At 38.5% G+C, this 15,562-nt stretch overlaps 1 protein-coding gene across 1 annotated transcript in view; it reads left to right on the top strand.

Moving 5' to 3' along the window:
• The window catches only part of LOC100049233 (androgen receptor beta), a gene marked incomplete at its 5' end in the record, with an annotated part of 30,563 nt that extends 15,001 nt beyond the window's left edge, over positions 1 to 15,562 (top strand). Inside the window, 5 exon segments of the mRNA NM_001104681.1 lie at positions 8,153 to 8,431; positions 12,369 to 12,513; positions 14,485 to 14,615; positions 14,703 to 14,854; positions 15,222 to 15,562. Coding sequence (NP_001098151.1) covers positions 8,153 to 8,431; positions 12,369 to 12,513; positions 14,485 to 14,615; positions 14,703 to 14,854; positions 15,222 to 15,380 — 866 coding nt within the window. The 3' untranslated portion in view covers positions 15,381 to 15,562.

Raw genomic sequence — 15,562 nt, 5'->3', positions numbered from 1 at the left:
TACTCACTTTATCCCGTTTATTGACATTGACATGTTGAAACCGTAATAATTCCACTCTCTTTGAGGGTAACTCCTTCAACCTTTGCTGGGGATCACACGTGAAATCACAAAAGGGTTTTCCTTCAGCAGGTCTTAGACAGTTTTGCCCAGAGGGATGATTTAATCCAGTCAAGCGAGAGCTTCTTTAATCATCTAATTAAAAACAACATGTAGGTACTAGATATATTAGTCAGAAAAAGTAGCCACTTTAAGGCAAAAGTAGACCCTTTAGTGAAATTTTATTGATATTTCACGTGTAGTGAAGGTGAGGTAATAATTAATTGCAGTTGAGTCTGACACGTGGATAGTTCATTGAAATAGTTTATTGAAATGCGATTTTGATGCCAGCTCATTACTGAAAATAAACCAAAAAAAGGTGTGGAATCTTCTTTTTTTTCTTTCATCACATAAAGATTTTCATTACATTGGCGTGCTGTGGTACTTTTCTGGCTAAGACTCAAAGGTGACTCCAGTTTCTGTTTTGTGTTAATATGTGTTTGCTTACTTTATCTGAGTTTGTCCAAATGAATGTTTCAACCTTTTTTTCTGAGTTTATTTTAAGTGGTTTTAATTGAATTTTTACTGCTTTTCCTGTTTGTTTGAGAAATTAACAAGGATATTTATGTTAACTTGTTTCAGTTATTTTTTTTTGGGGGGGGGGGGGTGATGAACTGTCAGTCTTCTAAACTGTAGGCCTTTCTGTTTTTTTTGTGGGTCTGAACACACACCAAAAAAAAAAAAAAACATTTTTTTGGAGTATCTCACTACGTATCAAAGTCTTCATAAAATCCATACTAATAATAATTTTTTTAGGCATCATCGCACCTAGAAATAAGAAAAAGTTCTCAAGAATAAAAAATGCTAGATTGCCTCTTATCTTTTTCCTTTTAATGTACCTATATTATGCAATGTTGAGCCTTTCAGAGTAATCTATATCCATAGATATGATAATATATTGTTTTTGGCATGCTTAAGTACAGTTTGTTTATGAAATATGAGTTATTTTCACAGCTCATTTTCCTACCTAGAAGTAGGACGACACAAGCTCTGAGGCGCCCGCTTTCGTTCCTTGTGGGTAGCCCCCATTTCATGACGTCAACCTAGAGTCTGCCTCAGCAGCGTGTCTGCATCTCGTCCACAAAAACAAACAACATCCACATTTTTGCAAATATGGATTTTTATATCATGCATATTAAAGGAAAGCATTTAGGCGATCACCGCTAGCTCTGAGAAGAAAGTGTTTGTGTGTCAGCGCAGACTCTTCCTGGAAGGGGCTGTTCCACACTTGTCACAAAGTGAGAAATACTCAGAAATGCATGAATGGATCAAAATACAGCTTTGGGGTTGTTTTTGTGAGGAATTAACATTATAGTAGACTTAAAAGCTCAATAGAATTGATTTTGCATGATATAGGCCATTTAAAAATGACTGAATATATAATATTAATTAAATTATGTTTGCTGCATTTTTAAGCATTACCTTGAAAGATTAGAAAATCAAATTCTTAAATCTGTCAGGTTTGTGGGTAATCTATTCCCACCAAATATTCCACAAAACAATGTAGACTAGTTAGAGCTTAGTTCTCCAAGAAACGTAAAAAACATTTTGTGCAAACGGAAACCTTTCTCGTATCGTCCAGATCTCTTTTTTTTTTTTTTGCTCCTAATGGCTTTCTTTTGGTTTCACTGGTGTAATCCTTGTAAAAAGCTTTACGCCAACCATCTCAAAGTGTTATATAAAAGATCATTAGACAGAGCTCGGACAATAAAACCTGAATTAGGTCAGAATGAAAAATGTGTCAAACGTTTGGCTCTGCTCAAATCGTGGCATGATGGGTGCAGTTAAGTTATGACAAAAGAGGATAATGAGTTCAGGGCAGGAGCCAAAGTCCATTAAAGCACACAAGAAGAGGGAAGTCGCATTTGAGTCAAATTGTTACACAAAAGCTGGTAGGCAGGTCAGAAGGTTACTCAGGTAACAAAAAAAACAACCTGAAAATAACTTTTTGTTAAAAAGCACATCAAGTCAAGGAATTTCCTTAATGATCGTAGGAATAACGACGAACAGAACATTGCTGTAAAGCCAAAAGACTCGAGCCAAAATCAGCGGATGAAGGAGGACGATGTGTGGGAGAAAAGCGTGTTTTTTGATGCTCCTCTGTTAGTTGCCAGGTCGAGTCCAGTTGATTGCTGGTGTTGCGGGGTGGGATGGGGTCCCCGCAGCGGGATTCGGGGTCTAAGGACTGTCATCACACCTTTTGTTCTCCTTGTGGTGCCAGTCTCACCGCAGACTTACAAAACGTGTTTTTACTCAGCAGTGTTTACCAAGAACAAAGAACCTGAGGCAGACATGTGTGTTCCTGCAGTTTAAGGGAGATCTGCAAGAGACAGATGAGGGGACGGCCATCTGAAGAGAAAGAGGAAGTTAAGTCCTGAAAGAGCTGTGGTTTTGATCACCACTGTGGGTGGCTTTAACCTGAATTTACCTTCAGAGTGTCCCAAATCAAAGCATTTGCCCCTCCAACTGTTCAGTTTTAATTGATTCTTTTAACTCTGTTGATAAAGCAATTGACAGTTTTCATGTGTAGAGGTTTTGACTTGGTCTGGCATAAAAATCTGCGGTGCAGTTTGACAGCAGAGCTGCATGTGCACCGGCAACACTTTCCCGCAACTGAAAGGCAGCCATCATTAACTGACTTGTGCATTTCCTGTCGTGTCATGTCAGAATGACTGCTGTGAAGAAGCTTCATTGTGTTCAAATGCCCTGAAAAGCTGGTTGACCTCGTAGATACCAGTTTAGACTTTGTAATTGTCAAATAGACCATACTCTGGTAATTTGCCTCCTCAGTCGCTCCTCTCTTGCCCTTATTGTTCCACAGTTCTTAATTTTCTACCCTTGAATCCCATTAAGACATGTTATCAAGAAACATTTACTGTAAAATAGTTTTTTACTTTGTTTAAATGTGAACTTTATTTACTTATTTATTAGGTGGAGCAAAAAGTTTTGGAGATCAGAGGCCATAATTTTTGCATTTTTATTCAAAGTATTTCATAAAAATCTGATTAATTTAGTATGTGTCATAACCTCTACAACCAAATTTATAAACAAATGTGTAACATGTGAATGCAGATCCAGGTTACAAACGCCAGTTTTCCTGGAAATGTAAACTGGATCTTTGTCCAACAGTCAGTCAGGTCTCCCTTCTTTAAAAAGGGGGACCGGAGGGTGTGTTCCAACTACAGGAAGGAATTACACTCCTTAGCCTCCCTGGGAAAGTCTATGCCAGGGTACTGGAGAGGAGAGTCCGTCCGACAGTCGAACCTCGGATTCAGGAACAACAGTGCGGTTTCCATCCTGGTCGTGGAACAGGGGACCAGCTCTACACCCTATCTAGGGTACTGGAGGGATTGTGGGAGTTCGCTTACCCAGTCCAAATGTGTTTTGTGGATTTGGAGAAGGCGTTCGACCGCGTCCCCCGTGGTATCCTGTGGGGGTTGCTCTGGGAGTATGGGGTCCGGGGAGCCTTACTGAGGGCTGTCCGTTCTCTGTATGACCGGAGTAGGAGCTTGGTTCGCATAGCCGACAGTAAGTCAGCCCTGCCGGAGTCCACGTTGGACTCCGGCAGGGCTGCCCTTTATCACCGGTTCTGTTCATATTTTTTATGGACAGAATTTCTAGGTGCAGCCAGGGGCTGGAGGGGGTCTGGTTTGGGGACCACAGGATTTCCTCCCTGCTTTTTGCAGATGATGTTGTCCTGTTGGCTTCATCGAGCCAGGACCTCCAGCGTGCATTGGGGTGGTTTGCGGCCGAGTGTGAAGTGGCTGGGATGAGGGTCAGCACCGCTAAATCTGAGGCCATGGTTCTCGACCGGAGAAAGGTAGTCTGCCATCTCTCGGTGGGTGGAGTCTCCCTGCCCCAGGTGGAGGAGTTTTAAAAACCTTGGGGTCTTGTTCACGAGTGAGGGAAGACCAGAGCGTGAGATTGACAGGCTGATTGGAGCGGCATCCGTAGGTCTGCGTTCGCTGTATCGGTCCGTTGTGGTGAAGAGAGAGCTGAGCCAAAAAACAAAGCTCTCAATTTACCGGTCGATCTTCGTTCCAATACTCACCTATAGTCATGAGCTATGGGTCATGACCGAAAGAACGAGATCCCGAATACAAGCGGCTGAAATGAGCTTCCTCCGTAGGGTGGCGGGGCGTTCCCTTAGAGATAGGGTGAGTTCGGAGTAGAACCGCTTCTCCTCCACATTGAAAGGAGCCAGTTGAGGTGGCTCGGGCATCTAGTCCGGATGCCTCCTGGACGCCTCCCTGGAGAGGTGTTCCGGGCATGTCCCACTGGGCGGAGGCCCAGGGAAGACCCAGGACACGCTGGCTGGCCTGGGAACGCCTCAGGGTCCCCCCAGAGGAGCTTGAGGAAGTGGCTGGGGCGAGGGAAGTCTGGACATCTCTGCTTAGTTTGCTGCCCCCGCGACCCGGTCCTGGATAAGCGGAGGAAGATGGATGGAAGGATGGATTCTTTTTTTTTTTTTAGGGATTTTTAGTTTATTTGTAAAGCAAATTATCATCACCTTTAAGTTTATATAAACCACAAATTGTTATAAAATATGAGATACTTTATAACCTGATCATTGTGACAAAATGATATATTTATGAATTTTTCTTTTTTGTACTTTGTTTCTTCACTTCTCTGACTGCATAATTTAATTGATGCTCAGATTTTCTCAAATTAAGACAATATTGTATATTCGCCCAGTTTTACATTTTATCAGATTAGCAATACGGATCCTTTATACGGATCGTTTTTTCAGATCTCTGTCTAAATGCTCAGTTGCGATAAGGCATTGAGATGAGAATCAGTACCTCCAAGTCCAAGGCCATGGAGAAGGCAATGTGCCCTCCCTAAGAATGGGTCACTCCCCCAAATGGGGGAGTATATGAAGAATGGAAGTTGACGGTTTGGATTAGTGCTACGTTTGCAGTTATGCAGGCATTGTATGAGTCTGTTGTAGCGTGAAGGAGCTCAGTCTGAACTCAAGACTCTCGATTTACTGCAGTAATCTATGCACCCACTCTCCACTGAAGTTGTAAGCTGTTGTAAGAGATTGAGAGAACAAGATAACCTAAAATGAATGAATGAAATAGCCTCAACAGCTCAGAAATCTTTAAGAAAACTAGAAAGAGTCACTTCTTTACCAAAAGAACCTTACATTGTGGAGGTGGTGCTTTCCTGGTGAGTTTAGGTCAATAGACACCTACCTTTACTATTTTAGATAATCAAAAGTAAATTTTAATTTTTTCAAAATTTGCAAAATTCCCAAAACATTAACTTATTGTTTAAAAAAAAAACATTTGCACAACAAATTATTTTTCTCCTAAGGGTCATAAACAGCTGGATGAATAATTTCTTCACTAATCCATCAGGTTTTAGTCCAAAGCCATCTACAGTTGCATTTTACTGAGACATTAAAAACCAAAATCTATATATTTTTGAAGCTGCTTTTAGTTTAAGTTTTATCGACTTTGGCAAACAGTGACTTTTTAGTGTTTATTTAATATTTTCCAGTGTTTCTGGTGTTATCTAATGGATTTGGAAATGGTTTATTCCAAGCAATCAAAGCAAAAATAATACAAACAAGACAAACAAGAGAAATATATATCCTTATAGAGATATATCAAACCTAGGATAAGTAGTCACAAAATTGATTGGAAAATACACATACGTCCACATACACATACACAAAGCAAGCTTTTAAAAATCTTTCACTGTATATTTCCCCAAAACATTTAACATGGAGTAAGCATATTTTGTGATTTACTTCTTGTGACACCTCATGGTTTTTGTTTTTTTCATGTTTACAAGCACATGACACCATCCATATATTAAACCAAAATAAAGTCCTTCAAAGTTTGACCTGCGTTCAGCGGCAGCTCATTTTAAACATAGAGCCTGAAAATGGTCACAGAAACCTGCTTAGCTACGTGGGGTAACACAAGATTTTTGAACAAAATTACACTGACTTTTCATTGGAAGTGGCCATTTGAAAGCACATTGCCGAGGGCGGTGTAAATGTATGTAGCGTTACGCTGAGTTGTAAACTGAAGTACATGGCATTAATTCATGTTTCATACTTTAAAATTTATTGAAAAACAAAATTTTGTTTAATTTTTTTATTATTAAGGTAGATTATTTTAATGAATCATGTGATAGCATACCTGTGACAGACTGGCAACCTGTCTAGGGTGTACTCCGCCTTCGCTGGGACAGGCTTTGGCAACCCCATGGCCCTGAAAGGGATATAACGGTTTTAAAAAAAATGAATGGATGGATGTTTTTTACATATATTTGCGCTTGTGTTTCTGCTGGATTTACATGGATGAAATCAATATTCTGACTGACTGTTGGACAAAGATCCAGTTTACATTTACAGGAAAACTGGTGTTTGTAACCTGGATCTGCATTCACACGTTACACAGAGAGAAAAAGATAATAAACTAAACCATTAGGTTTTTAAGCATTCAAAAGACAGATCTGTCTAAAAACCTTTATGCCAAAACACAGAGAGGGCAGAGAAGGTTCAACAAAATGTAAGTTAGCTAAAGAAGGAAAGCACTGATAGATTTCCCATATGCTATTTGATTTGGAAATCTGCTTGAAATGGATCATTCTGCAGTTTATTTTCTGAAAGCTTTAGCTGACAGCAATGAAAATGACCCTAAATTTTAGTTTTCAGCTCAACCCAGACAGACTGGCAATACTAATGTTTAAGAAAAAATGTCAATGTTCGTTGTGTATTTATTTTGCTGAGTTTAATACATTTGTGTAGCAACTTTCTGCTCATGGGTGGATCTGTGGTTTCCACTAAACCACAAACTGTCTTTGATTTGTGAGGTTTTTTTTTTAAACGACTGTTAACTGATATGTGTGAATGACTAAACGTGACTGCGAGCGGCCAGTAAAACCAGAAAAGCTCAACATAAATCCCGCCCGTTTTCTATCACTTGTCAGTTTATGTTGGCTTTATCTCAAGTATGGTGATTTGAAGGTTAGTTCAACCTAACCTATTTACACTGTGCTCTGCAAAGATCAGATGCCTGCCTGTATCACGACCGACTATCCCAGAAGGAATTTTTAATTAACTGTTTTTGCTTGAAATGTTTGTTATTGGATCAGGAATGGAAATGGAAATCTTATGTAATCCGCAATTTTCTTTCGACGCAGGTACTTATGAGAGAGACTTAAGTCATGCTTATGACTAGTAGTTCAATATTTATCATTGGAGAAGCTAAGCTGCAGTTTTTAATGAGACTCTTCAGAGTTTTCCAGTGACTGACAATTAACCGTTATTTCATTTCTGTCAGTCAGGAGCGATTATTGAGGAGTTATTGTTCTTTTTTCTATTTTTAATTAGTTGAAAGTTGTATTTTTCACCCTAAAACTAGAACAGATTCTCTCTCACAGAAGTGATCACAGATTTTTATACTTTTCAGAGTTAACAAACTTAAATCTTTGTTTTTTAGGTGCCAAATGCACATTAGTCTTAGTTTTTAGACATTTTTTCAGGTTATTGTATCATTTGCTTGTTGACAAAAATAAAGTAAGTCATTTATTTATTGTTGGTGATGCTTTATTATTCTAAACCAGTCTTACAAAATATGGAACCATCTCCAAACAGGTTAAAAACAAAAGTATGATGTCTCTCAATCTTTAAAAAGATATAACACAAACCAATTTTTTAAGTTAGCCTGAGAAGGATTGGATGGTCCACATGTTTTTAGGAGCCACATGATGACCTGCTGTCCATCTGATGAGGCGCATCTGTTTGAAGAGTTTTCCTTCAAATGAAACATGATTCAATATCGTTAAAGCTATTAGTGCATCAGCTTTGAAGATTGTTGGGGACAATTTATATTTCCATGAAATGGTTTAAGAATCCAGGAAATCTGCTTCATCTGTGTGAGAAATCTCTAACGGATCATTTGAGACGGAAATGTCGTCACAGTGACAAAGGGTCTTTTTGTTTCCTCCAGCAAGAGGCTCAAGACTGATCATTGTTATCATAAATTAAAACTATATGGAGTATATCAACAATCTTTTTTTTCATTATGATTATCAGCACGCAAACTAAAGAAGATTGGACAGCAGAAAACCTCAGAAGATGATCTTCCTGTGCAAGAACCCGCAGAACTCCCCCACCACACTTCTCCTCAATCAGGTCCCAACTTCAACTCCCAGCTGGTCTTCCTCAACATTTTGGAGTCCATTGAGCCAGAAGTGGTGAACGCGGGACATGACTGTGGTCAGCCAGACTCCGCTGCCAGCTTGTTGACCAGCCTCAATGAGCTGGGGGAGAGGCAGCTGGTCAAAGTGGTCAAATGGGCAAAAGGACTGCCAGGTAAGATGCATGAAAAACACTGGGACATCACAGAACCCATCTCCTTCCGGATGATTTCACCATTTACCATTTTGATCTATTGTAAAAGCGTTTCCAGTTGCTTATTAATTAAAATTACATCGTTTTTAGCCCAAATCATTAAACCAGTATTGTTTAAAATTCGCCTCGGTTGTGGACGATGCTGTTGGTGCAGAGTAAGCCCGCCCCCTTCCTGTCATCCATCTGTGCATGCGCTCTCCCACTAACTCACAAGCTTTCACACCCCCAACCTTACATTACCAGATAAAACCAAAAAGGCAAGCAATATTGGAGCTATCCAGCCGTACAGTTTAGAACCAGAGGCCCAGATGAGGAAAACAAAGATGTTCATGGATCTAGTGGTCTACAAGTGGTTGTATCAGAATGGAGCGGAGCAGGGAGCTTGTAGCTTTTTCTAACAGCATTTTTTTATCTGCTCCTGATTCACTACAATTTGAATCAATAAATACTCATAAATGCAATTGTGAGCCTAATTTTCTCTACATATGTTCCATCAGGACAAAAATACCACAAGAACATTAAAAACAACCAAAACACAATTTTCATTGGAGTGGCTCTTAAACTGTCTTCAGGAGGATGAAGAAAAGTAGACATCAGGTCCAAACCTCTCACCAGAAACAAAGCCCCTGACTCATCGGTGGCAGCATTTGTGCATGCACACGTCTAAAAATAAGCAAAGGTTACATTTATTGCTGACTTCTTCATCCCAACAAATAGCTTGCCAGCGACATTGCAGTGAAAGTTACTGTACTGTGGTTAGTTACGCCAACAAAGTGGCTAAAAACCAACACCATTATCAGTGATTACAGATACTTTGACTAGCATGAACTTTGGATTCTGTATTTTGAAAATCTAGTCAAAAGTCTCCTTTCAATATGAAAACAAATTATGAGTTTTTTAAATAATTAAAAGGATCAAGGACAAGCTGTCTTTATGGAGCATTGTTATCAAGATATTGAATGAAGCTAAATAAATTAAAGGTTACTTTACCTCAAACTAACTGATACCTATTTGGATGTGAATTAATAAACCTTTCTGATAGTTATATTGTTTTTAGTTGTCTGTATACATGTATATATTTATATATATATATATATTTTTTTTTTTGCCTTTTAATGCCTCATATGACATTGTCCCAACGTTCTCTTAGTACATCCAAATCATCATTTTTATCCCTCAATTAAAAAATGACAAACAAGCATTCCTCTTTTACAAAATAATTATTAATTTTTAAACAAATGTATGTTTCTTTACATCTTTGCCACATGTCCTTATTCGGAGATGAAAACTAAATCTTCAAATGTCCTTGTAGCTGTTAGATTTCCTCAAGGTAACATAAAAAAACAGAATACAAAAAAATACTAATAATTTTATTAACAAGCATTCATTTTCGCATCAGATAAAAAAATCTTGAACCAATCCTTGTGTGTTTTTGTGTGTAACATAAGCAGTAATTCTTTGCACCTCCTGTGTAGAAGCCAAGTCACTTTTAATGAGGCTGTTACCTTCTGGGGTCCTTTCTGGATCAGTATTGTACACCGTTCAGTGTAACTCTTCGGACAGACTCCTGAGTCTGTGAGTCTTTTTTCTAACGTTTCAAGCATGGACCGTTGGTTGGATCTCTTTCTTCATTACACTTCCCTGAGGTTCTGATAGGTAGCTGACTTCTCTGCATGCCTTCTTGATAAGATGGTGAGTGTCTGATACTTTCAAAGCACCTTATTTACACTTTCCTCCAGAGAAAAACCTACTGTTGGACATGCATCTATCCTAATGTAGACAGGCCTGTATGTCTTACGGTAAACATTGCTCTCACTTATTGCATGTTCTGGAAGCTCTCAATACAGAAAAAATTTGTTTATAACTTGTAAGACATTCTCTTACATTTGATTATTTGCTGTTTTAAGTTTTTTAAATTGGCAAAGCGTGATCCACTCCCTACCATTTGACAATTCACCATGGCCACAAGCAGCAAATAGAGTTGTTTGCATTTTTCTGTTAAAGCTCTGTGGATGCCGTTTGCGTGAATTGCATATCTGAAATATTTTGCGGAACAAGCCAGAACCCCAATCTCATTATAAATAGTTTTACTGTGGACAGAAGCAGTGAAGCCTGAGGCCTGTATGCTAACCTCTATTTGCGTCATGGCGTGAATGACAGGGATTACTTTGATAAACATTGGCCTTTGAACGCAACTTTGGGCTTTTAATTGACAACACAGCTCGTCAGAGGAGTATTGCTGGAAACAAACTTGGCTAATCATTACTATGAATGGGACTAACGTCACAGTAAAACAGTGGCTGGCTGCAGTCAAGGAAACAGTAAAGTATATTTATTTTAGTTTAGCATCTGTATCAATCAGAGTGTAATAGGCAAACTTTCCAATTTAACCTCCACAGATTTAAAAGTTGATTTTAAGTTGCTAAAATTTTTAGAGAAGTTGAAATGTTTGTAGAAATAATGTAATTTATGTTAGGTTTTTGAAGAACGGAGATGCAAATACATGCCCTGACCAAATGGACAGGAAACTTTTTGAATGATAATAATGTCCACCATAGTTCTTTAAAAACTAACAATAATATATGTAACACTGTAATTATGTAATGTAATGAAAAATGTTGAAAACCACCATAGAAATAAGTAATCATAGAATAGACGTGTCTAAACATTTATATTTTATTTTTATTTTTAACATAATTTGTAACGTATATAATTGATGTATTTTTTAATTTTTTAAAATCAGCATTACCTGCCTCCCCTGACAGCACATCACTGAAAATGCCTAACTGTCTATTGCCCTGGATTTTAAAAGCAATTTAGACGTCATGCTCACTACTTTCTTTTATATGATGTCACAGATTTCCCAAAAGTAAAAACCTCATAAACATGAACAGTTTACGAAGCCTATTTATGAATACACTGTTTTCTACTATTGATAACTTGGATAATTTATTAAAAATTCCTTTTTTTTTCCGCAAGAAAAATTGTTCAAACGCAATGCCTTGTGGTCTACATTCGCAAATATAGTGAGCATCGATGCACACTGGTTTTTTGCAGAAAATTCTGGGAAATTTCCTGGGCATTGGATTTTGGAATTGTTGATTGGAGTAGCCCTGCAAAATGGCAAGCGCCCTGAATAGTGAACTAAGAAGGGAGTAGTGACGGAATTCGGACACAACCCAAATTTTTTGTTTGAAGAATAAAAGCAGCAACAAAGAATAAGGACATCTAGTGGCCGACAGGAGCTTTAGCAACCTCTAGAGAGCATAACTGAAGCATTGAGGCTTCAGTCTCACTGAAGCAAGCATGGAGTACCAGAGGCGGCGCAGAGGTTTTAAATTACACACGATCCGAAACAGAAAAACAGAGCAGATCCTGTTTTGTCCAAGTTAATCTGATAAATTTAAGGATTTACAGAGAAACTCACATCCCAGTTTTTAAAAATTGTTTTTCAGCCAAAAAGAGCAACATGGATAATTGACAATTAAATGATAAGATTAAGAAGCACTTTATTTTAATTTGACACAATTTTTTAAATTTGAAAGTAAACAGAATGTACAACCTATTATTCAGTCATAAAAATTAAATGTACAGATGCCTATTGTTAAAGAACAGACTCAGTGTAACAAAAGTCAGGAACAGATGTATCTGTATCATGGAGTCGGACAATGTTTAAATATATATATTTTCAAAAGTACACATATTAATTATAAAAAAACATGGATTTTGTAATCTAATAGGATTAAAATTTGTAGATAATATGGGGTCAAATCTGTGCTTTAAAATTTCCAATTAGGATTTTTTTTTATTGCACTTTAACCCCTGGAGCTCTTGTGTGATGTCCTCATATGTGGACGCCAGGTCTCTCAAACATGATAACGGTGTTCCATGTTCCTAGGTTTCAGAAATCTCCATGTGGATGACCAGATGACCGTAATCCAGCAGTCGTGGATGACTGTGATGGTGTTCGCTTTAGGATGGAGGTCATACAAGAACGTCAACGGCAGAATGCTGTATTTCGCTCCAGACCTTGTTTTCAACGAGTATGTACAGTCCTAAATACTTGAATTCAATTATTCCCCTTGAAATGATTTCATTAGTGAGTGGCCGGCGTTGCTGCACCACTCTTTATATCGGAGATTACTCCTCATTGAGCAAGCCGGCATGCTCATTTTTCTTAATCTCTTTTTCTGATTTGCTTTCCTGTTCAGGCACAAACACAAAGAGATCCACATTTTAAAAATGTTAAACAGGAACAGTTGCAGACTTCTTAAGGAGCAATTTTGTCAGTAGGTGTTCTTTTGTTGCTGAGAAATTAGATTCAGGGACATTTTCAGCTTTCAGAGTTTCGCGGCTCTCCGCAGTTTAGCAGCGTCTGATCTGAATGAGTCGGGGACCCGTGTTACCGATAAACTCATTTAGCTGCAGCTAATGCATACAAGCACTGAAAGAGATGGCATGCATGAGCTGTGACATAATTTTCCATTGTTGGGGTTTCCTGTAATTTCACTGTATTTGACCTTTTCCAGCTGGTTTTAAACACAAATATACATCAAAATAATGCATGCTTCTTGCTACTGTAATCAGATGTAAGTGCATTATTTACCAAATGCTTTGGTTTTTGGGGTGTCAGAAAAACAAGAAAGATGTTGTTCAAACTTTTTCAACCAGCAAATATCAAGTGATATCACATCTCCTTCTTGTTAGAGGCTAAACAGTAAATAATGTTTCACTTTGCTTTCAAAGAACAGACATAAGCTATTAACATTTAGGTGGATGTGCAATTAAAGTGTCCATCAAACTGACGTCCATTAGAGTGGTGTTTTTAGAGAATCTGCTTTATTTGTCTACAAATCCATTTGCTGCGATACACCACGGTGTCTGCCGTGAGAAGATGTGCCCAAACTGTTCAAATATGCAATTGCATTTTAAAAGCATAAAATTTTGGCCGAAAATCCATCTGAAGTGTGAAGCTAAAAGAGTTTTTCACAGACAGACGGAATTATCTCTGTCTGTTTTCATTAGTTTACGTTGGTTTAACCAGGCACACCACAAAAACACCATTATTTACGTGGCAATTAAAATGAACACCTCTTAGGGATTTACCAAATTGTTTCTGCATGTTTGACTTTTACGATCGCTGGATCTTTGATCGGGCTTACTTGTGTTTTTTCCAACAAACTAAAGCCCACACGGGACCAAATATCACATAGATCATGTGTTCGGATGGACAGCCGACAAAACAAAAACTTTGATGGGAAATATCTAGTCCTCATGGTGTTAATAAACATTGCACAACTGCGACAGCTGCAGTTAGGAAAACCAGGGCTTTTTCTGTAGATCCTGAGGCTTTTATTTTTGCATTCAAGCTATCAGTGATGGAAAATGTTAAGATCCAGCTCTAAGATGTGCCATAATTGCAACTGATCCACCTTTTATAGCTTAGGAAATTACAAGTTTATCAAAAAACGGAATTCGTAGACAACAGAAACAGAAGGATGAAGGGGAAAACTTTTCACTTCTCTTTCAAATGGATGACATTTCTCTTCCAATTTTCTTTTTTAAAATGTGTTTCATTCTGCTTTTATCTGCACAGTTTAGGAATGTGAATAAGTTATCTATTTCCACATTCATAATAAAAGGCAGAATGATTGCATGTTGGAGGAGATGGCAAACTTTGATGATAATGTCTTATCATTCAGGCACGGAGGAGACGAACTTTATCTAATCGCTTTCTATCGTTGCTCTAAACCGCAGAGAAATGATGGGTTCGCAGTGGAACAGATTTGTGTGTTTGTCGTCCCCCCCCTCCCCCATGTCAAAGATGGGATATCACAAATCTCTATTGTTATAATGTGGTTCAATCACTGCTCAAGTTATCTGGATGATATATCTGGATTTAACCTCTGATGTTTTTCTCCTGATTCTCACTGAGTGAATGTCTCCACCTCTTGGAAAATTGAACATCCCTATTAGCCCACACGTCTCATTTTGACCCTTTTTTGCATTTGCAGACATCGGATGCATATTTCTACAATGTATGAGCACTGCATACGGATGAGACATCTGTCACAGGAGTTTTCGCTGCTGCAGATCACCCAGGAGGAGTTCCTGTGCATGAAGGCCTTGCTGCTCTTCAGTATTGGTGAGTCCCATCATTGGAAACTTTTAGGTTGACAGAATCTATCCGAGGACGCTGGGGAAAAAAAAACACTTTCTTTTATTTCCACAGTTCCTGTTGAGGGCCTGAAAAGTCAGAAGTACTTTGATGAGCTGCGCCTCACCTACATCAATGAACTCAATCGTCTCATTAACTGCCAAATGGCCACTAATTGTCCTCAGAGGTTCTACCAGCTGACCCGACTCCTAGACTCTCTTCAAATGGTGAGATCCTCTGCTGCTTAACATTTTAATGCTGCAGAAGCATCTTTTCCATGAAAAAAGGGAGTGGAGAAGCTGGAAAAAATGTGCAAAAGCTTTAGCTGCTCTGCCTGAGTGGGGAAATTTTACCAGTTCTGCTAAGTTTGGGGACTAAAAGTGGAAAGAGGTGTAATTTCATTACACTAAAATGTTTCATGGCAGCTCGTGCAGTTGCTCAGGGGGAGGGGTTAATAACTCACAATCTACTCTTTATTCCTGCACAGTAGAAAAGGCAAAATCCGTAACCTTCCTGAGTCACAGTTAAAGCACGTCTCATCCCACCGTTTATTAAAATTACTTTCTCCTTTTTTTGTCTTCTCCTCTGCTCCAGATCGTAAAAAAGCTCCATCAGTTTACGTTTGACCTTTTCATCCAGGCTCAGTCTCTCCACACCAAGGTCAGCTTTCCGGAGATGATTGGAGAAATCATCTCAGTCCATGTTCCAAAGATCCTGGCAGGGTTGGCAAAGCCAATTTTGTTTCACAAGTAGATCTTTTTTTTCTCCCTCAAAGAGGTTTTTTTTTTCTGCATCCACAAATTTCAACCAAGGCTGTGAACTGTTTCCACACAAATTCAGTTTGACTGCTTTTAGCTCTGTCCTGTATGCACAGTATTATGGCTCTCGTTTTTTTGTTATACCCTTTTAGTCATAATTACAGTTTGGTATTCATG

This window comes from Oryzias latipes, chromosome 14 (genome assembly GCF_002234675.1).
Source record: "Oryzias latipes chromosome 14, ASM223467v1".
NCBI lineage: Eukaryota > Metazoa > Chordata > Actinopteri > Beloniformes > Adrianichthyidae > Oryzias > Oryzias latipes.
This window is presented reverse-complemented; position numbering and strand designations above follow the sequence as displayed.